The sequence below is a fragment of the Mytilus galloprovincialis genome, chromosome 10, assembly GCF_965363235.1.
Source record: "Mytilus galloprovincialis chromosome 10, xbMytGall1.hap1.1, whole genome shotgun sequence".
NCBI lineage: Eukaryota > Metazoa > Mollusca > Bivalvia > Mytilida > Mytilidae > Mytilus > Mytilus galloprovincialis.
In genome coordinates, this window is record NC_134847.1 from 19,258,471 (window position 1) to 19,281,912 (window position 23,442).

Genomic DNA, 23,442 nt, shown 5'->3' on the forward strand with positions numbered 1-23,442 from the left:
AATATTCAAGATAATAACCAAAATCTGCAAAATTTCCTTCAAATTACTTATTTCGGGGCAGCAACCAAATAACCGGTTGTCCTATTCATTTGAAAGTTTCAGGGCTGATAGATTTTCACTTGATGAACAATTTTACACCTGTCAGATTTGCTCTAAATGCTTTGGTTTCAGAGTTATAAGCCAAAATCTACATTTCAGCCCTATTTTCTATTTTTAGCCATGGCGGCCATCTTGGTGGGTTGGCCGGGTCATGCCACACATTTTGTAAACTAGATACCCCAAAGATGGTTGTGGCCAAGTATGGATTAATTTGGCCATGTAGTTTCAGAGGAGAAGACTTTTGTAATAGATTACTAAGATTTACCAAAAATGGTTAAAAATTTACTATAAAGGGCAATAACTCCTAAAGGGGTCAACTGACCATTTCAGTCATGTTGACTTATTTGTAAATATTACTTTGCTGAACATTATTGCTGTTTACAGTTTATCTTTATCTATAATAATATTCAAGATAATAACCAAAAACAGCAAAATTTCCTTAAAATTACATATTCAGGGGCAGCAACCCAACAACGGGTTGTTTGATTCATCTGAAAATTTCAGGGCAGATAGATCTTGACCTGATAAACAATTTTACCCCCGTGTCCGATTTGCTCTAAATGCTTTGGTTTTTGAGTTATAAGCCAAAAACTGCATTTTACCCCTATGTTCTATTTTTAGCCATGGCGGCCATCTTGGTTGGTAGGCGGGGTCACGCCACACATTTTTTAAACTAGATACCCCAATGATGATTGTGGCCAAGTTTGGTTTAATTTGGCCCAGCAGTTTCAGAGGAGAAGATTTTTGTAAAAGTTAACGACGACGGACGACGGACGACGGACGACGACGCCGGACGCAAAGTGATGGGAAAAGCTCACTTGGCCCTTCGGGCCAGGTGAGCTAAAAATTGAAAGCCAAAAAAAGTACGAGGATCAAGAGCATTAACATGATTGATTGACATATGAAGAACTCGGATAAAAATACTCACTTGTTGCATAAAATAAAATAAATCAGGTAATGAAAATGAAAAATCGGCAATGAATTACAGGAAATAGTCGGCAATATTGTATTATTAACAGATCCGAATTAAAAAATAATAATAATAAACCTGCTCACCAAACATTATGTTTACAAGTGATATAAGTATCCGACGCAATTACTTGTGAACTTACTTGTCTTGTGAGATGATGTAGTACCAAGGTATGTTTTCATGGTTATTATGAAACAGTCGGGTACCGTACAAATGAAGTCCCCTCATATATCTAAAATATTTTTTGCAATATTTTCGCATCGAAGTCAACAAACAATACAAAAATACTTAAATATGCAGTCTCTCTCAAATTTATTTTGAAAACTGCATTTTTCATAAATATCGTGGAATCTTAAATATACATAGTGGAAGATTATTGGAGTAAATAGTCCAAATTATATTTAACCTTAAACCAGGAAGTGAATCAACTAACCCATCCTTGATTTCAACCAAGCTAGCCAAAATGATTTGCCTATTTTTTTAAAACGTGTAGATTTTTAATTAGAAACGGGTGTCCTTGTATATAAGACCTGTTGTCATGATAACTTTTGAAAACCATTTTTTGTGCTAGTTTTATCATTACGAGGATATAGTATCATATTTTTTTAGCATTTCTCGTTTATACATTAAAGAAATGCCTAACAAACTAAGGTTCAAACTCCCTCATGCAAAGATGAACTTTGCTGAAGTTGGCTATTTTATGTCCTTTTTAATCATATAGCTTTAACGCAACTTACTTGTATGTTTAATCTTTCGACAGCGCGTGCATATGGAAAAAAGTAAAATGAACTCCAAGGAAAATTCAAAATAGAAAGTCCTTTAACAAATTGCAATATAAAAAGAATGAAACGCACAGAAAACAACTGTCATATTCGTGATTTGGTAGATAAATTCATCATAGATACGTAAAAAAATGGTTGATCAAATATGGTTTTATATATAACTAAACCTTTCACTTGTATGAAAGTCACATAATATTCCATTATATTGACAACAACGTGTACGCAAAACATACTTCGAAACATACACACACATAACAGGTAAAAATATCAAAAATTTTGGTACAGCAGTCAACATTGTGTGATAATCTTAGTCCCTATAAAAACAAACAACTATGCACACAAAGAGAACAAGAAGGCATGTAGGCAGTCTATATTAGACGAAATACATCAGCAACAATGAATTACAATAATATATCTCACAGTGGAACTACAATATACCAGGGTTATCACCTCTTATTATGCATCTTTTAAGGGATGTTGCTTATAAAGAGAAGGTTCAATCAATGGTTTCAAATAGTTAAGCCGATGTTATACCTACAAACCTTCACGTAGGCCATCGTGGTTTGCGTTTGCACTGCAAAATCAAGTTATGTTTTAAAATTTCTAAAACATACAATGCATTTGAATTTTCTATATGTATAGATAAAGGCAACAGTAGTATACCGCTGTTCAAACTCATAAATCCATGGACAAAAAACAAAATCGGGGTAACAAACTAAAACTGAGGGAAACGCATAAATATAAGAGGAGAACAACGACACAACACTACAATGTAACTAACACACACAGAAACGGACCAAGCATCAGACAAAATCCCACGAGAATAACAAATATAACATAAAAACCAAATACATGAATTTGGGATAGACAAGTACCGTGACACGTCTTATCGCAATGTCAATTTACACTCAAAAATAAGAGGAAACAAACGACGCAACGTTAAATTGTAACACACACAGAAACGAACTATAATATAACAATGGCCATATTCCTGACTTGGTACAGGACATTTTTAAAGGAAAAAATGGTGGGTTGAACCATGCTATGCCTAAAAACTTCTCCAGATGCATGGATTTGTCTTTACCCTGTTCTCTGTAAATTTTGTTATGAAAACGCAGCTAATTTAGCCACACGAACCTTAACGAAATGATTCACCTTCATTTCATTTTCAATGTTGACATTATTTTACATTTTTACCTGTGATGTCTGTTTATTTTGCGCACAAATTGTTGTCAGTATAAAAGAATTATCTGTGTTTTATGCAAGTGATAGGTTTAGCTAGATATAAAACCAGGTTAAATTCACCATTCTCTATACATGTATAAGAAAATGCTTTTACAAATTTAAGATTATGACAGTTGTTTTCCATTCTTTTTTAAATATGTTTGAGCTTCTGATTTTCTTATCCCATGCATAGATTTCCTTAGACGTATTTGGCACATTTTTTGGGGAATTTTGGGTCCTCAGTGCTCTTCAACTTACTACTTGCTCGGTTTTGTAACTATTTTGGTCTGAGCGTCACTGATGAATCGTATGTAGACGACAAGCGCGTCTGGCGTATTAAACTATAAGCCTGGTACTTTTGATAACCATTTGCCATTTGATAATTAACTTTCTGTTTTAAATTTTCCAAGAAGTTCAATATTTTTGTGGGCTTTTTTTTTATTTTTGGGAATTTTTCGAAAGTTTAGGTCGTCAATATGGTGGCCGGTTAAGTTCATTTCGCATTTTCGCGTGTTTGCCTTTCATATTCTATAGGGCGAAAACGCGAAAATGCAAAATCACGAAGTCGAAAATGCGGAAAGGCCAAATATTTTTTTTTCCGATTTCGAGTTTTCGCGATTTCGCAATTTGGGGTTTTCGCCTTTTCGCGATATACATGTTATTATAACATAACATTTTAAATATAATTGGAGACAAGACTACTGAGTATAAGTCATTCAAATGATTGTTATATAAATTTCATATCTGTGACATACTTTAGATATTTTCATAAATTGGACAATTCCTTTACATTGTTTGTTGACCGAACAAATTTAAAAACAGATGCATTTGTATAAAATAAAATGCCTTTGAATATGCAATTTGCTTGAAATCATATTTTTAACATTTTAAAATATATATGTTAATTGACCGGATTCAGTTTCTCAATTTATTTTTTTCATCTGGTTCTGACACGGGGAGGATTGTTGATATTGTCTACCGCGTTCAACAGTATATCCCTTGTCCCCTTGGTGTGTCCTGTAGATGAACACATTTCCATCTTTGAAAATTTGAAATATTAATCAATGCATTTAGTAATTAGGAAACACATACTACATTTACTCGAGTTTTCCATAAATCCAGGTTATTTTTTTTGTTTAAATTAAAAGAACATGCGACAGGTTTATGATATCTTTGCTAAAATCAACCTACGAAAGTTTTAAGGCGATGTCTGGGATAGTCATAAAAGGATCATAAGACATGTCATAAGATATTCTAGTATCTTATGACAGGTCTTAGGATAGCTTCGCGAAATTCTAAGTTTTATTTGACAAAACTGTTATCTCCATAATGTATTATTTTTTTTACTTTTTTCACACAAGCTAATTTAAATATTGAAAATTTTAGATTCACTAAAAGAACATGAAATAAAAGATTGTGTATGAGAAATAACATAATACTAATAATTATTTTCATTTATTTTAAAATGTCCAAGATATAACTTCAAGCAAATTGTATATTCAAAGGCATTTTATACAAATGCATCTGTTTTTAAATTTGTTCAGTCAACAAAGTATGTAAAGGAATTGTCTAATTTTGAAATGAAAACATTTAAAGTACGTCACAGATATGAAATTTATATGACTATCATTTGAATGACTTATACTTTGTATATAGTCTTGTCTCCAATTATATCTAAAATGTTATGTTATATAAAAGGCGAAAAGGCGAACAGGCGAAATCTCGAAAACGCGAAATCGTGAAAAGTCGAAAACGCGAAAACATGAAATCGCAAAGTCGAAAACGCGAAAACGCGAAATGGCATTAACCGGCCATTATACGTCAACGCTATTTTTTCCTATTTTCTTTTCATTTCTATCTGAATAGTAAGACTAACCACTTTATTATAAGGAGGTGCATTAGGATATGGTCTAGGTCATTTTATATATTTAAATATCTTATCCGTACAATGTTATGATTTAATTGTGTTACTTGTATACCTCCTTCGGCATTCATACCACAATATCTATGTATTTTTGTTATCTGATGCATGTTATTGTCCAATATGTTATGAATAAATCAATTAAGATTTTTGAAACCTGCCTTCAACTGCAGATTTGTTTAACCTGTCTTAATATAGCAGTGTTTAAGTGGAACTCGACAGTGCTCAATGCTTAGTGCACTTCTATAGATTGACACTGTTATGCTAGATAGTTGGATTATGAATTACAATTGATTATTTTACAAGGCTATAGTTACACAGGTATTTTCTATAGACCATATTGAGTATTTAAATGAATATTTATTAGCAGCTCAGGTGACCAGACTATATAGGTAATAATTTGTGTGTTGACATAAATATCAGTTATTTTTCAATTGGCTTCGATTAGATTTGTATCTATTATTATTTTCGCGATACATAAGTTTTATCGGATTTAAGATTAGCTTTCTATGGCGTTAAAGACTTACTTGTTTGTGGAACTCTGACAATTGTCATATGGTGAGTATAAGCTTAACCTATATATATATATATCTACACCATTAATTTATCCTTTAAAATCTACATGACGTTTAAACGGTCTCTTCAAATTATAAATTTTATAGATTAAGTTTTAAAATTTATTTACTTGTAATAAAATAATGTGCAAAACTGCTCAGTCTAGAAATTCGGTGGGTATTTGTTTGCCTATTGAAGTCCCTTTTCACACTTAATAAAATGTTAATACTTTATAATATATATAAGTACGTCTGAGTCAGTGACAACTCTACAACAGATGTATCCATCGGATCGCCATCGATGATGTTGATACATGGCTGTGTACATAATGTATATACAACTCGTCTAAACATCAACCCAACAATATATATATATATATATATGACTTGCATTTAACACGCACATCCCCCTTCTTCTGTGACGAAACTAGGCAAATAGCATAGTTATGACCTGGAGAAGAATCGAAAGAAAGTTTTGTTTCTGTATAAGCTGTCGAAATGCGTATCAAGTGCCTCGAAGCTGATCCTTATTCTCTCATTATTTGATATCTAGCTTTTTTTTAGTTATAAAAAAAGTTTATTAAGGTCTTTCTTGTTCCTTTACCCTTATTGTTTTCTGGAGACAAAGAAAATTAGGATGCTTGATTTACATTTTTGTACATGAACATAAGTGCAAGGGCGATTCCTTTTTTATTGTAAGGACATCGTCTGCCTCTAAGTCCCCGAGGTTATCATCAACTCAATACTCAGTTCTTTTTTCATTGCATGATTTATTACAAATCTTTTATTAAATAAAAACCTTAAGTTTTTTTATTAAGGTTAAAAAAAAGGTAAGACGACCTATTCTTTTTGTGTCTCTTTGACCGGCAGCTCCTTGCGTGTTTAAATATTTATTATTCTTTGTTTTTATACATTTGTTTCTGGTGATTCAAGAAAAGTCAACATAACAAATATATAAATTTTAAAGTGCATTCATCTTCTGGATTCCTCTGATGATTTCACATTCTTGTATCACATGTGACAGAATGTTGTACCATATGTGACAGAATGGTGTACCATATGTGACAGAATGGTGTACCACATGTGACAGAATGTTGTACCACATGTGATAGAATGTTGTTTCATATGTGACAGAATGTTGTACCACATGTGACAGAGTGTTGTACCAAATGTGACAGAATGTTATACCACATGTGACAGAATGTTGTACCATATGTGACAGAATGTTGTACCACATGTGCCAGAATGTTGTTTCATATGTGACAGAACCGAGTGTTGTACCACATGTGACAGAATGTTGTACCAAATATGACAGAATGTTGTACCACATGTGACAGAATGTTGTACCGCATGTGACAATGTTTTTTCACATGTGACAGAACAGAGTGTTGTACCACATGTGACAGAATGTTGTACCACTTATGACAGAATGTTGTACAACATGTAACAATGTTTTTTCACATGTGACAGAACAGAGTGTTGTACCACAAGTAGCAGAATGTTGTACCACATGTGACAGAATGTTGTACCACATGTGGCAGAATGTTGTATCACATGTGACAGCATGTTGTACCACATGTAACAGAACGTTGTACCACATGTGACAGAATGTTGTACCACATGTGACAGAATGTTGTTTCACATGTGACAGAACAGAGTGTTGTACCACATGTGACAGAATGTTGTTTCACATGTGACAGAATGTGTTTTTTTTAATATAGGTTTATTGTTAATGATAATAGACGTTTTCCAGTGGTCAGCACTTAGGTGTTGACATGAATATCAATGATATGATCATTTTTATAAATTTCCTGTTACAAAAGTATAATGTTTTCGAAATACTAAGGATTTTCTTATCCCTGGCAAAGATAACCTTAGCCATATTTGGCACAACTTTATGAAATTTTGGGTCCTCAATGTTCCTCAACTTTGTACTTGTTTGGCTCTTAAACTATTTTGCTCTTAGCGTCACTAATGAGTCTTATGTAGACGCGAAACGCGCAACTGGTGTAATAAATTATAAGCCTGGTGCCTTTGATAACTATTGCTTAATCGACATTATAGCCATTATTTAATTGAACTGTGTTTCTATTGTTTTAGATATAAACAGAATAAAGACGGCATAGCAGACAATGTCATTTCTATCGTCGATAGCTAAAATAACGGACTACATGTACTTATGTGGGGAAAGAGCCATCACACGGACTCGTCTGAACAAATTAGGAATAACAGATGTGGTCAACTGCACACTTGATGTACCTAATCGAATGGACCCAGGAATAAAATGTGTACAGATTTCCATTCCTGACCGTCCATTTTCTCAACTAGACGTACACTTTGATAGAGTATCTGACTTGATACACAAAGTTCATTCTCGAGGAGGCAAAGTTTTAGTTCATTGTGTAGCTGGCGTTAGTAGGTCAGCAACTTTGTGCATAGCCTATCTAATGAAACATCAGAACATGACATTATTTGATGCTCATCATTTTGTGTGGACTCAGAGGAAAATTGTTCGTCCTAATCCTGGATTCTGGAAACAGTTAATTGCATATGAAAGGAAATTACATGGACGTAACACAGTGAAAATGGTTAACTCTATCGTTGGTTCTGTACCAAACATTTATCTGATGTAAACATTAAATCTGATGCTGAAAAATTGTCTTTTTTTTTGTTTATTCTAATTTACAAAGAGCCATATAAGACTAATCAATAGCATCTAGTTTATGTGATATTAAGAGTTTAAATATACAATCAACACAATACATTTCAACATCCAAAAATTTAAAGATATCAATAACTTAGTCCTGAAACTTTTTGTAGTGAACACTTATTTTAAATTGTGAAAATTGTTTTTTTTTTCATGTTTCGGTTAAATAATCCGAAATATAAGGATTGCGGGATCAAATTTGAAGTATTCGGAGCATATGTTAAAATAAAAACTCAGAAGGAGGTATACCATGGCAGTGAAATCATTAAAATGAGAACATAGAACAACCTATCAAATGAGTCCAACATTTACCCAATATATTTTCCAAAGGTCAGTGTACCATTCACTCATATATGGGTACTATACTTTAAAGTATAATCAGTTTTTAAAAATGAAACCTGAAGCTACTTACTTTTTACGTGTATATGATCATTGAATGGTACTGGATCACTGTCAAATAAACTAAGTACTGATCTAATTACATCGTTTCTTCAAAATAGTTGTGGATATTGTCAATCCAGCTAATGAATATAATGAAAGTTAATAGCACTCAAAAGCGTGTGTCTATCATATGACAGCATCGTACCTGTTATATATTAGAGACAATATCTGAAAAATTCTACTTACCCAGTCCCATTTTTCACCAGCAATTATTTTTTTATTCAGGTATCTTTTTGGAAAATTTTAAGTTTCAGTATTAACTAGAGTATATAATGCACCAACTGCACCAAATTAAACATTCTTTTTAATATTGCTTCTAATAAAAAATTATAATTTAAAGGGTCAACCCCCCCCCCCCCCCCAAAAAAGCATATTGTCCCCTGTTATTTTCTGAAAATTAAATCATTCAATGAATATCTAAATTAATCTAAGTATACAGCCTTTTCACAAATCTGATAGAATATATAAAACACTTCTGCATTACTTGTCTGAATTTTTTATAACTATAAAGCATGTAAGAAAAATTTTCATTTTTAAGGGTATTTTAAATGTTGTCCCAAGGGGTAATTTCTTTCCTGTTACCGCTGGCTTTTTTCCACCTGTGGACACGTTTGAAAGACCAAAATTTTATATCTTTAAATGCAATGTGAAAAACATCATTTCCTGAATGTATGACTCCATATGTTTAGGTGAATAGCAGCCAGTTTGAAAAATCTGAACTCCCCAAAGATCAGACTTTGGAGAAAAATAATTGTGTTGTTCTCTCCTGTAACAGCCTTTTTGTGTACCTTCTGGGAATATTTCATTGTCAGCGCTATAACAGTACATGTGTTTTTATAGTATCTTATCAAATTGATACGTAGATGGAAGTAAACTTCCACACAATACGAGTAAATGAACAAAGAGTACTGAGTAATTCCTTTCTGTTACGTTCTGTCATGTTACCTGATAAAACATAACAGCATAACCATCATCAGTAACAGGAAGGATGCTCAAGACAATTTCACAGATGAATCAAAAAGTTAATCTAATATATGCCAACCATTTCATTTAATATAAGTTATCATCACCATATTAAATAAATTTCAAAATAATATACAGTATATTGAATGAGAAAATAGTTTTTTTTTACTTTTGATAACAACAGAGAACATTGTGCAATTCTAGTACAGTAGATAGAGATAGTAACAGACAGAAATTTATTTTAGAATTTTTCATCACCTAGGCAGATTTTTTATCTTGCAAATACAGTTTCAAAGGATAAATGACATTGTTTGCTGTTATCTTCCAATTGTGACCAATCTGAAATTATGTATTTTTTTTAAACTATAAAATAAAGCACTTTTTTTGTCCTGTTACTGTTACCGACATATCTAACTATATTTTAGTATATTTCTAAACCTTTTCTAAAATCAATAATTGGCATTTAATAAACTATTGCAGGATATGCTGGTAAACCACAAATAGTGTCTTAAACTTATTCCTTATTCCTATTAGTAACTTTTTTTAAATTGATTCACTTTGGTTTGGTATTAAACAGGAAAGAACTGGATTTTTTTGTACCATTTTTAAAACTGCCATTGTTACCACATTAAACAATTGTTTGAATTACAGACAATAGTTCCTAGATACTCAATGTGTGTTCTTCGATTTGTGTTATTAAAATACCGGGGGTCTAAAGACATTTTTGGGGTTTTTTTTTTTTTCTTATTGCCAAAAATTAAACTTTTCAGATATTAACTGTTTAGTTTAAACTGATATCACCGCTATATATGTTTTACCGCGGATGTAATTGAGAAATTGTCTTCACGATAAGGTGAATATCGCGAAAGACATATTTCATTAAAAAGAAAATCACTTACATTGTATTGCTTTATTCTAAAGCCCCTGTTTTTGCAGGATATGCGCTTGTGTATTCAAAAGGTTTATTGAATGATATATACAAATAATTAAAAAGATGACAGTTCTATGCAATTCGAATAAAATGAAGCAGATTTTGACAAACCACCTGGTATAATTTACCAATCAGAACTGTTGTTTAGTAAAAAAATGCAAAATAGCGTGCAAGTTGACTGAAACTAAGATCTTTGCACCGTGACGCGTAGCAATAATATGCAAGACCATGTTTTGGAGATAAGTATGCAGTCCATTCTAACTGAACTAGTACACATTTTGTTTCTTCTGATGTTTTCTGCTCTTTGGTCGGGTTGTTGTCTCTAACATATTCGTAAGCCCAAATATAAAGTTCGATGAAAGCATGGTTTTATATTCCTTTTATTTTACATATAAGTTTTCAAGCTAATTTTTTTCGGATTTTTTTCAGGTGGAGAGTCGAAAATGGCATCTCGTTCATCTTTAGCAAAAATAACAGACCATTTATTTCTATGTGGTGCCTCGGCAATAACACATGAACGATTGGTGCGACATGGCATAACGCATATAATTAACAGTACTAATGATGTGCCTACAATTCAAGTTCCCGGAATCCAGTCACTCAGAATACATGTGGACGACCACCCTCGTGCTCGATTAGATGTACATTTCGACAGAGTGGCAGACGAGATAAGTCATATCGCCTCTCGAGGCGGGAAAGTAGTTGTTCATTGCGCTGTTGGTGTCAGCAGATCAGCTACATTATGCATAGTTTACCTTATGAAACAACATAAAATGACTTTGGTAGTGGCCCATGATTATGTACGTGGAAGAAGGCCTATTATTCGACCAAATACTGGATTTTGGAAACAACTTATAGACTATGAAAGGAAACAATTTGGACGCACTACAGTTAAAATGATTAACTCTGTAGCCGGACCGATACCAGATGTATATAAGGAGTATGCAAGATACCTGATATAGCTCTTGTCGTAATTGTGTTTTTAAATTTTTGTTTCTGTTTGTTGCTTTGTTTTCCCTTTTTTGACTATCATAAATATGTAAAAATACAATGCTTGAACATTGAAGTTAAATATGAAACGAAAAATTATACTTAGCTTATCTTTTCTTGATTTTTTTCACCAATTATCACAGGACAGCCACTTACGAGGTCTGTACTTTAACATGATGTGGTGATAATTTAATCCGAACCAGGTAACTAACAGAAGGAACATGACACTCATTTATAAAAAAAAAACTAGATAAATGTTCAAGCAAACATTTCTTTTTTCCTGCAATCAGCCAACTATTGTACAAATAAACTCATCATAGATACCAGGATTAAATTTATTATATACGCCAAACGCGCGTTTCGTCTACAAAAGACTCATCAGTGACGCTCGAATCCAAAAAAGTTAAAAATGCCAAATAAAGTACGAAGTTGACGAGCATTGAGAACAAAAATTCCTAAAAGTTTTGCCAAATACAGCTATGGTAATCTATGCCTGAGGTAGAAAAGCCTTAGTATTTCAAAAAATTAAAAAATTTGTAAACAGTAAATTTATAAATATAACAATATCAATGACAATTCATGTCAGCACAAAAAGTGACTACAAATAATAGGTACACTAATAAATTTTTGCTTTATTTGTACTTGACGTACAAGTGTGGACACAGATCAGTTTTGATAGTCTGTTTGAATGTATGACAGTGTTTTATGACAAACAAGTTTTCTATGAGTTGTTTTCCGACGTGTTGAACATATTTTAACAGAACCATTTGGTAATCATATACTGCGGATTCATTATCATTCGTTGAATATTAATTTTTGTGGATTTCATGTGTAAAGGTTAAATACGAAATTAAATGTTCAACGAATGACAAATTTTCTATAGGCTTGTATGCAGACTTTCGCAAAAAACACGAAATCAAATATCCACGAACGTGCAAGTTTTCCTTACTCCACGAAAATTGTTACCCATGAAAATAAATGAATCCACAGTAATAAGTATAAATAATGAGTATCATGATAAAAACTTTTAACATAAAAACCAAACATTGAATAACAGACACATCACATCAGATTTTATGAGTTTGGTACTGGTAAGATATTGAGGACGGATTTCACTGTGGAACATGCAGCCCTGTAAGAAAACAACTCATTCTACTTCAGGAATAGATTTCGTTAGCTGTGCACTATTTGGCAAAACTTTTAGGAATTTTTGGTCCTCACTGCTCTTCAATTTCGTACTTTGTTTGGCCTTTTCAACTTATTTTATTCGAACATCACTGATGAGTCTTTTGCGTCAGGCGCATCTACACAATGGTCAATCCTGGTATCTATGAGTAGTTCAATTATGCACGAAATATATTAATCCTATTACTCATATTAAGTGAGTATTTCACTTTTTATCAAGTAATCACTGAACCATGAAATAGAACAACTAATTTGCTTGATCAATTTCTATAACTTAAACAATTACAAAAGTATCCAAATTAACATACTACCATATATACACCATGATGAGATTAATAGTTTTTTGTTTGGTAAATATTCAGTGGCAAGCATTTCATGAATATTCAGGACGAAACACATTAAAAATATTAAGTAGACTGGTCGCGATGGGAAAGATGTTACGCTAACTTTGAACTTGTTAAATAGAACTTTGCAAAAATTACCTAGTATTAAGTTGAGCCGATTCCTTTTTGGACTCATTTCAAACTACTCACTTTTGATGTCAACAACATTGAAAGTGAAACAAGAATGAACCAGTGGTGGGACGATTATATTAACACACAAACATCCGAGACTGTGGCTTACACACGCAAAAATGCTGATCAACATACCTTGTAAAATTGTAACCTACGAAATGAAACCAAAACAGATCTAGAAAAACTCAATTGCACGTGATCGCTATCTGTTTATATTAAAATCTACGTTTATATCGTGTTATATGGCCGTCGGCAGTCTTCGGGGTCTCTCGATCAGTTAATACATATCAACGACTCCATGCTTATCTAAACTTTTTTATTATTTGGATATGCGTTTTAGTATTTATAAATCAAATATGGAAATTTGAGTTAAATTGGTGAACTTAAATTAGACAGCTTATGCCTTGAGCTATTTTCTTATTTCATTTCAGCTCTTGGGATCAGGTTCACAATGGTGCTTTGCATTTTACTATTAACTGCAGGTTATTGGATAAGGTCAACCCATACGGGAGGTAACTCATTCGTTTTTTATGTAAACAAAGAAAAAGACGAAGTATGTCTGTTTTTGATCGTTTTTGTTGAACGATAGCATCAATGACAATAGGTAAAAAGCATCAGGAAATGAAAAAAATATAAGAAGTATCATTTATATGTCATGTAAAAAATATATCATTAATAATTTAGTTACAGAAATCAATATTTAATAAAATCTGAAAATGAGTCATTGTCATTGAGTGATTCAGCTGTTTGAAACCAGGCAAGGGCTTACAAAATAATAAATGGATTTGTATTTTGATTAACAATAATTCAAGTTGCTGTAAGTTTATCCCTTTTCTGACTATATCTGGCGGTCAACAATGATCAGCTGGTCTGTTGAATCAGAACATAAATTTCTTCCTGGCAAATGATTTAGTGAAAATGATTTCTTAAATAACTAACAAAATAGGTAATTATAAGTAAAATGTACTGAAGTACTTGAGTAAATTTATTTATCAACGTTTATTTAGTCACAGTTCTATAAATATATATATTACTGTGTTCTCCACAGTACTTTCTTTCAAATAGGACCATGGAATATATAAGTTAACTCTCTTAAACTTTAATGCCACATTTGTAATGACTTTTATTATGTACACATGTATTCTAAAAGCTGTTAAAATGTTAGACTTTTAGGGCCATTATGACCAGACCATGTGTACAGTACATGATTTAGGTCAGTGGGGAAACACTAAGTTATTTATATTTTGTAATGTCATGAATGTTGCATTTGTACTTTCTAAAGATAAAAGTGTAATTGAAATCTATTCCTTTAGATTTTATGCATCTTTTTACTTTATAATTATGTTGGTTAAAAATCCTCCGGTAGTGACATATGCTTTTAAGTATGTAAGTTAAGTTAAACTGTTTGTATATTTTTCAGTTACTTGGTTCTTAACATAACATAAAATGGCTGGTGGTGTGTTTCATGTTGAGTTTGGCATCAATGAAACCTCTTTGACTAGAGCCTTAGAAAGTGGCAGCTATGGTGCAGCAGAAAGATTGATTAGAGAGAATATTAATCCATCTTATCTAGATGAAGGTTTGTATTAATTAAAAAAAAAAGGTACATACTTTCCTCAACAATGCTTTTTAAGCATATTTCGTTAACCAAATAAAATGAAGGAACTTTTTATGAAGTCGGCCACATGTACAGTACAAATTAATCTTCCAATAGTTAAATGTTACATGTACCTGATAATTGATTTCTATATCAGAGTTCAAATGTCAATATAAGACCAAGGGGTCAAAACCTTGTCTTTTTATGCCCCACCTACAATAGTAGAGGGGCATTATGTTTTCTGGTCTGTGCCTCCGTTCTTTCGTCCTTCCATCTGTGCGTCCGTTCGCCCCACTTCAGGTTAAAGTTTTTGGTTAAAGTAGTTTTTGATGAAGCTGAAGTCCAATCAACTTGAAACTTAGTACACTTGTTGCTTATGATATGATCTTTCTAATTTTAAAGCCAAATTAGACTTTTGACCCCAATTTCACGGTCCATTGAACATGGAAAATGATAGTGCGAGTGGGGCATCCGTGTACTTAGGACACATTCTTGTTTAGCTCACCTTCTATTCCCAAAGGGCATTTGTCATCGTCTGTTAACTTTAAAAAAAATCTTTTCATGATTGCTATACAAAATGTAATTAAATTTACACTAAGTTGCATGTTCTATATTCATTGAATTAGGTAAACATACCAAATGTACCACATTGTTGAAGGCTGTACAATGACCTATAGTTGTTAATTTCTTTGTCATTTGGTCTCTTGTAGAGAGTTGTCTCATTGGCAATCATACCACATCTTCTTTTGCATTTCTACTTGAATGAAAAAGGTTCTAAAAGTATATGTGTCATACAATTAGAGTATGAGATTGAATTATATGTTGGTTGTAAGTGGACACTTTTTATTCGTGTGTCTCAATTGTTATGTCTGTTTATCGTGCTTATAGTTCTTATCTATGAAATTATTTTAAAAAATACACTTTTTTAACAATTATTAGAAGAAATAAGAAGAAACAATTTTGAATTTTAAATACTGTCTAAAAATGATATTTTTTTTATTCAGGTTGTTACCAGAGAACACCTTTGTTTATATGTTTATGTGGTACAGATGAGGAACAGACAAAAGTTCGACCCCGCCATTTGTATCTAGCCAAACTTTTAGTAGAGAGAGGTGTAAATGTTAATCTACGAGTGCCAACAGTATGTATTCTTTGTTTTTACCTATTTATGAAGAAAATTTCCATGGTATAGTATGTATTATTGATTTGATCAATTTATTTAGCAGTGTTTTAAAATTCGACATTTAAGCCTTGTGTGATGACCACTTTCTTTTGAAAGCAGACCACCTATCCATTTTATGAGGTGGTCAGCATGTTTTCAAATTCCGGATTTTTCTAAATTAGTTTTAAATACAGAAAGAGAACAAGTCATACTTATAACATGTGTAAAATATGAAATATTCACAAAATATGTTGTGTAATGACATTTCTCTATTTTTATTTTCAAATTTCTCAACTGATTTTGAAAAAATTGTTCTTCACACTATGGAAATAACTGTTCTCTGCAAGTGATTGGTCAAAATTTCTATTATGACATCAAGTTTTCTTGATTTCTTCTGAATTCCCAATACTGAATAGGGACTTCATGAAAAATGGCGACCTAAAGAGTACAACTTTCTGCAATTCTTTGGAAAGGAAGGATACACTTGTTAGGTATCGTTTTAAAATCACCAGAGATAATTGTCTCATTTTTGTACATCCTACATCTTCCTTTATGTATGAATATCACCCTTCGTTGAGACCCTTGACTATTTTTTTCTTCTTATTTATTTCAGACATATTTTGGAAGTGAATATGAAGGACCAGGAAAAACAGCTTTAGAACTACTAACTGATTTTTATAATGATCTGACAAAAACTCCAAATCTCCATAGCAATCAGATATGGTAAGTTATATTAATTAAAGTTAACTAAACAAAAAGTGAATATGGCAAGTTTTAATTATTTTAAAATTCCAAAAATTTAGATAAAACCAAATAAAAAGAATTGAACCTTTAGAGTTAAAATCAATAATTCATAAATGACAACTATTTAGATATCACAGGAAACCTCAAAAAATCCTTTTACAAGCCACCTTGTAAACAGTTAAGATAACAAATTGCTTTCAACCAATCACAGATTACGTGTTTCCTCTTTGCATCAGACATGAGTTGTCTCCCATGTTTGTTAAAAATAATTCTGATTATTCTGTCATTTTAAGGCACACATGCAAATTTTGAAAAATAAGGGAAAATAATATCTGTATGAAAATTTGTTTACATTTCAATGAAATGCTATCAAAACTAATAGCAATGGAAATGTCTGAGGCAGAGGAAACTTTGAGTAAGATTTAAAACAAAATATTTTGTACAACAATATGATATTTGTTACAGGTCAGGTTACCTCAGTACATGGGATCCACATGTAGATCTGGTCATAGGATTAAATAAACAATATCTGACCGCACCAGAGGACGTTATAGAACACGTGGAGGATCTTATCTTTGTCATACTGAGTAAGTTTATTTTTACTGTCAAGGAAAATATGTGTTAGAGTTTTCCAACATTAAAAAAAAAGTTCATGTTATATTGCTCTAATTGCAGTTGTGCACTGACAAAACATAGTAAAATAGCATTTTTTCGGTATTTGTAAAAACTAAATTCTGTATAAAGTAAAAAGTTATAGTATAGTTTAGTTTAAACATATTTTTTTATTGAGGATTGGGAAACAACTTTTGCAACTTATATTAATCCATGTCCACTTTGCGGGTGTAAGTGATTCCTTGTAGCGGCACTAGCCTGCTCATTTTTGAAATCTACAAGGGTGTCTTCAAAAAGTAATACTAGTAGTTGATTGATAGATATTTATTTTGATTTATTTAATCATCTATCCTGCACCAAGACTCAAAGTAAACAAATATTTACTAGATGAGATTTATTTGATGCTTTTCATGTGAGTTATAAAACGTAATATAAATTTAGATTTTTTAATCATGATAATATAATTTTTTTTTTAAATTTGCAGTTAAGAACTTATTACATGTAGATTCAGAAAAAAATGTACATTTTAAATTCACATTGCCTGATTTATCACTATTAGAATCATGTGACTTTATAGTTTATTTAATTTTAGAAGGAGAAAACAACTCACCTGTCAGAGTTATAATTTTGGAGATACTCTAGAATGTCATCTAATTATCTGGAAAATAAAAAGAATTTAACAATATTGAACTTATTGCAGGAAAATATTATTAAGTCTCAAGCATCACTGAATGTGCAGCTGTTTCATTTAAAAATATTCTTTTAATGATTTTTTAAAAACATCTTTTAGGTAATGGTGGAGACCCAAACATTCATGATGTATGTAAACTAACACCACTTCACAAAACAGCTATATATAGCCATGATGATAGACTGTTACGCTTACTATGTGAAAATGGTGCTAATATCAATGCTGTAGATCGGAAAGGGAATTCCCCATTATTGTCTATGTGTGATACATCATGTACAGATATGTATGAGTACTTAGAAGATCTTTCACTGTGTAGTGACGACACACTTGAGGACAATAGTGCAAGTTTGTGTGTAAAACAAGATTTCCTCACGTACATGTTGACTATCAAAGATACAGAGGTAACCATGGTTTACTTTTAGTACAAAAATTGTACCAGTATTGATGTAATCTTTTATGTGGGTGCCATTTAAAACTTAGTTAATATCATATTTGTTTTCCATTGTCCAAAATGCCTTATTGATGGATATTCCAGATAATTTACAAAATCAAATGTCATATTTTGTATAGTACATTGTGTAGCCTTTTATTATTTTCTGGTTTTTACTTTTCAGATGTCTTCATCAAATTTAAGTTTTTTCTCAAACACCAATTTTATAGGTACAATTTATTATATATAAGACTTATTTATATTGCTCTATATATTGATAGTTCATTGTTATAAATGAGTAATCATATAGTGATCAGAATAGTTGTGAATAGAATAATCCCTTTCCTCAACGGATTTGTTTTTTTGCATACTTGATACACATAGGTTTTTTCAATTAAATGCTGAAAATATGCTTTAAAGTATTAGTGCATTGCCAAAAACAAATATTTCATCAAATAAAGTTAAGTCAGATATTCTTATGAATATCCTTTCCATAATTGGATACAAATTTTATTAAGTCTGAAGCAGGCATTTCTTAGTCAGAGTTTACAACTAAGTTACTACATAGGTGTCAAAAGGCATCATTATGGAGTAAAGGGTGTGGTGCCAAAAGGCGTCATTATGGAGTTAAGGGGTGGCATCATTATGGATTAAAGGGGGTTGTGTCATAATGCATCAATTTGGAGGAAAGGGTTATCAAAAGTTGACAATTTATTAATTATTTCTAGGATAAATCTTTCTTGATTTCCTATGCAATGAAATTGGTGTTAGTAGAGATAGCTCTCCCGATTGAAGCTTTATAAACTAACTGTGGAAAAATCTTTTTCAGGTTAATATTCAAAACAGTCGAGGTCAGACAGCCTTATTCCACTGTGTGATAAGAGGGGATATCAGTGCTTGTAACAAACTGCTGAAGAAAGGTGCTAATGCTGCCCTCAGGGGTACTGTGTGGGAAACACGTAAACAAAAAAGGTAAATTATATTATTTAAATGTATTTTCTCAATTGAACCTGTGAGCAAGGTTTTTGTTTATTTAATTTACCCTTTTTAAATAAATACATCTTCTAATTCTTTGCCAATAAAACCATTGTTTTGTTTCTCATGAAAACATTTTCTTCGGCTTTGACAAAAACAAGGAGAAAGGACCTTAAAAATATATAACATATATTGTATACCAGGTTGATATAAAAAAAAGTTGTAGTTTTACCTGGAAAATAATAGAATGTTCCATATAGAATGTTCATATGTATTTCAGAAAAATGTCACCAATATTTGCAAGTTTTTTGTCCATTCCAATACAACGATCATTAAACTGGAGAAATCTACATAGTGAACTAGCATCAGCTCCACACCAGTATGGTCATCTAGTAGATATGGGTAAGAATAATATACAAGTTAGAATAAATTATGGGGTATATATCATTTAGACAACACAAGTCTACCCAACACACTTCAACTTCATGGGTTCACCATATCTGTCTTAAAGGAGATAGGCATATGTGCCTATTGATTTTTGTATCAAAAGATAATACTAGTTTAAATGTGTCAGCAGAGAAAGCCAAAGATCTGACATTAATTACTAAATAAACACCACGGTCCCAGGTTAGAGTAGGGTTGCGTGCTAAAAAAGTTTAATATTGCCACATCCTTGGGTCCCCCGATTTAAGGAGTATATAGTTTACTAGACAGTATGCATTTTACTCATTGTTGATTTATAGTTGTCTACATTCTCATCGTTTGGTCTCGGATGGATAGTTGTCTCAGTTGCAATCATACCACATCTCCTTATTTTATATACAAAGCAACAACAATACATGACAAGATTCCTCACTTTTTGTAATAATATACTGGTATGTTGCAGGGTCGAGCTAATTTGGTGATTACAATAGGTACTTTTGTAACTATCACAAATTAGCAAAAAACAAGTCAATAGATATGTTTAAATTTTTGTAGAATGTAAACAAAACTGTATATTTTATTTTTTACAGGTTACTTTAACAGGAAGGAAATTGTAGAAGAAATGTCAGAGTATTTGGAGAATGATTTTCCTGAGTTTCTTCATTTAAGATCTGTTTGTGACAAACTTGTGAACTACATGTTTGGTCGAACTTCTTCTACCCTGCAACAAACTGCTACACGGGTAATTTTCAAACAGTGTTTTCTGGGAAAAACTTGCTCATTAACCCAACTGATGCCAGCAGACACACTGAAACAAAGATTCTCTGATGCAGATCTGAGTAACTTAGATGTTTATGATGAATATATCAATTTTGTGCTAAATAAAACGGTTCTAAGAGCATTAGTTGACAAACTGAATCTTCCTCATGACTCCATTTTGAGTTTTGAGATTGAGCTACTACTGCACCAGATGGCAAGCCGCTTTGGAGCTTGTAAAGTTCTGCCACCAGAGAACATGTTCAATGGAGAAAGTGATAGTAGTATTAGTAGTGATGATAGTAACAATTCATCCTTCAGTCCTGATGAAGGGGACTCAGATTTAGAATACTGGTGAAGTGACTAGAAAACTATTGATACATTGATAAAGAACTGTGGATTCATATATTTTTCATGGGTACCAATTTTCATGGGTTGAGAAATGATTGTTTTTTCATGGATTGAGGAATGATTGTTTTTTCATGGATTGAGGAATGATTGTTTTTCATGGATTGAGGAATGATTGTTTTTTCATGGGTTGAGGAATGATTGTTTTTCATGGATTGAGGAATGATTGTTTTTCATGGATTGAGGAATGATTGTTTTTTCATGGGTTGAGGAATGATTGTTTTTCATGGGTTGAGGAATGATTGATTGTTTTTCATGGGTTGAGGAATGATTGTTTTTCATGGGTTGAGGAATGATTGTTTTTTTATGGATTGAGGAATGATTGTTTTTTCATGGATTGAGGAATGATTGTTTTTCATGGGTTGAGGAATGATTGTTTTTTTATGGATTAAGGAATGATTGTTTTTTCATGGATTGAGGAATGATTGTTTTTTCATGGGTTGAGGAATGATTGTTTTTTCATTGGGTTGAGGAATGATTGTTTTTTCATGGGTTGAGGAATGATTGTTTTTTCATGGATTGAGGAATGATTATTTTTCATGGATTGAGGAATGATTGTTTTTTCATGGATTGAGGAATGATTGTTTTTTCATGGATTGAGGAATGATTGTATTTCATGGATTGAGGAATGATTGTTTTTTTCATGGATTGAGGAATGATTGTTTTTTCATGGATTGAGGAATGATTGTTTTTTCATGGATTGAGGAATGATTGTTTTTTCATGGATTGAGGAATGATTGTATTTCATGGATTGAGGAATGATTGTTTTTTTCATGGATTGAGGAATGATTGTTTTTTCATGGATTGAGGAATGATTGTTTTTCATGGGTTGAGGAATGATTGCTTTTCATGGATTGAGGAATGATTGTTTTATCATGGATTGAGGAATGATTGTTTTTTCATGGATTGAGGAATGATTGTTTTTCATGGATACTTGATTTCATGATTTTGCATAGTTTGCACACAAGTCTATTGGGAATTGGTACTTTGTCAAACACGTAAATTCATGATTCAACTATCCCCATGAATAAACGAAAATTGGTACTCTATGAATAATAATGCACCCACAGTAGTGATACATTTGTGAGATGTGTTTATGCTAGTAAATATATTTGGTTATAATTTTAAGTTTGTTTGTAACATTACAATTTTCTCTGTGATACTATTTTGATTGTGTTATTTATTTGTGATAATAATATTCTACTCGGTTGTTCTGTGATGTCATTGTCATTGTTAATAATTTCATATCACCTCTCGATACAGTCTATACTATAGTGCTTGAAAATATAAAGACACTTTATTAGGGTGAAAATAAAATACTGATGAAATCTCTACCTATCAAAATTGATATTTATAAGAATTTCTAATTTTCAGGTGATCCATTTGCCAGAATATATAGATGTTAAAATAATGATTGATAGTACATGTACAAAGATTGAGCTGTAAATATAAATTCAACCACGAAGAAAAGTTGAAATGAATAAGCAAAAATAGATTCTGAAAATTAACAGGAGTTAGATACCGGTAAATGTTTTTTTATACACCAACACATGTAGTAATTTTTTAAACTTCCACAGATCTGTAGTATACAAGGAATGGTGAACTTCAATATAAACCTCAGAAACATATGCAGTTTATGTTTTAACATACATATTTTTTTGTAAGTAAGAGTTACAAATTTAAAAAATATTTATAATATTATATGGACTTCGGACACGTTGAAGCATTACATACATTGTATAGACAAATGTTTGTTGTTGCCTTCGAGATGTGTCTCATTCAAGAATATCCAACATTTCCTTTCAATCATACACAACTTTTCAAAGGATTATAGATTTCAGAAGGTCTTATATTCTAGAAATGTTTTTTTTACAGTGACTTGACTGATAGTGTTGCTATCCAACAATTGCAATTCATTCAAAATTTTGACCAAATTGCAATTTGTTTTATTAAACCAAATTGTTCAACTGGTCAGAAATTTGAACAAATTGTTCAGTCAAAATGTGAAAGTGCAAGGTGATAAAATAAATCATACTTACAATCCTATAAGACTTTAACTCCACTGTGTCGATGTTATTTTTAAATTAGTTTATCAATCTGTATAGGTATATATAGCTATTATATACTAAAGGTGAACTGTTTTATTTGTAATTGCTATAAAAATGTCCAAACTAAGCTTTTATATAGTTTTTCTTTCAAAATGTATTCTATATTCATAAGAATCACACAGTATATGAATAAAAACATCATATTCAGTAAAATAATTTGTAAAATTGCAATATATTTGTAGGAAGGGGAGATAATCTTTTTTGGTTTCAAAAAGTCTTTATTCAAAAGAATAGTATTTTAGGTTATTTTCCCA

At 31.7% G+C, this 23,442-nt stretch overlaps 1 protein-coding gene and 1 long non-coding RNA gene across 2 annotated transcripts; both read left to right on the plus strand.

Annotated features, from left to right (window-relative positions):
- Positions 1-5,401: 5,401 nt before the first annotated feature.
- On the plus strand, positions 5,402-8,206 carry LOC143049981 (uncharacterized). The gene is made up of 2 exons (XR_012970383.1): positions 5,402-5,554; positions 7,651-8,206. It is a non-coding gene; the product is annotated as an uncharacterized LOC143049981 (long non-coding RNA).
- Positions 8,207-13,793: 5,587 nt separating this feature from the next.
- LOC143049982 (uncharacterized) lies at positions 13,794-21,115 on the plus strand. The gene is made up of 9 exons (XM_076223761.1): positions 13,794-13,886; positions 14,703-14,861; positions 15,884-16,020; positions 16,655-16,764; positions 17,251-17,372; positions 18,188-18,489; positions 19,348-19,490; positions 19,774-19,895; positions 20,507-21,115. The coding sequence occupies exons 2-9, from the start codon at positions 14,729-14,731 to the stop codon at positions 21,028-21,030; spliced, it is 1,593 nt and encodes a 530-aa protein (XP_076079876.1). The 5' UTR covers positions 13,794-13,886; positions 14,703-14,728; the 3' UTR covers positions 21,031-21,115.
- The last annotated feature ends 2,327 nt before the right edge of the window (positions 21,116-23,442 follow it).

What these genes read in the sequence shown, in the direction of transcription:
- LOC143049982 (XM_076223761.1), top strand. Translation starts at nt 14,729, where the DNA reads ATGGCTGGTGGTGTGTTTCATGTTGAGTTTGGCATCAATGAAACCTCT. An exon ending in TCCATCTTATCTAGATGAAG is followed by an intron (nt 14,862 to 15,883) that starts GTTTGTATTAAT and finishes TTTTTTATTCAG; the next exon opens with GTTGTTACCAGAGAACACCT. An exon ending in GAAACACGTAAACAAAAAAG is followed by an intron (nt 19,491 to 19,773) that starts GTAAATTATATT and finishes TATGTATTTCAG; the next exon opens with AAAAATGTCACCAATATTTG.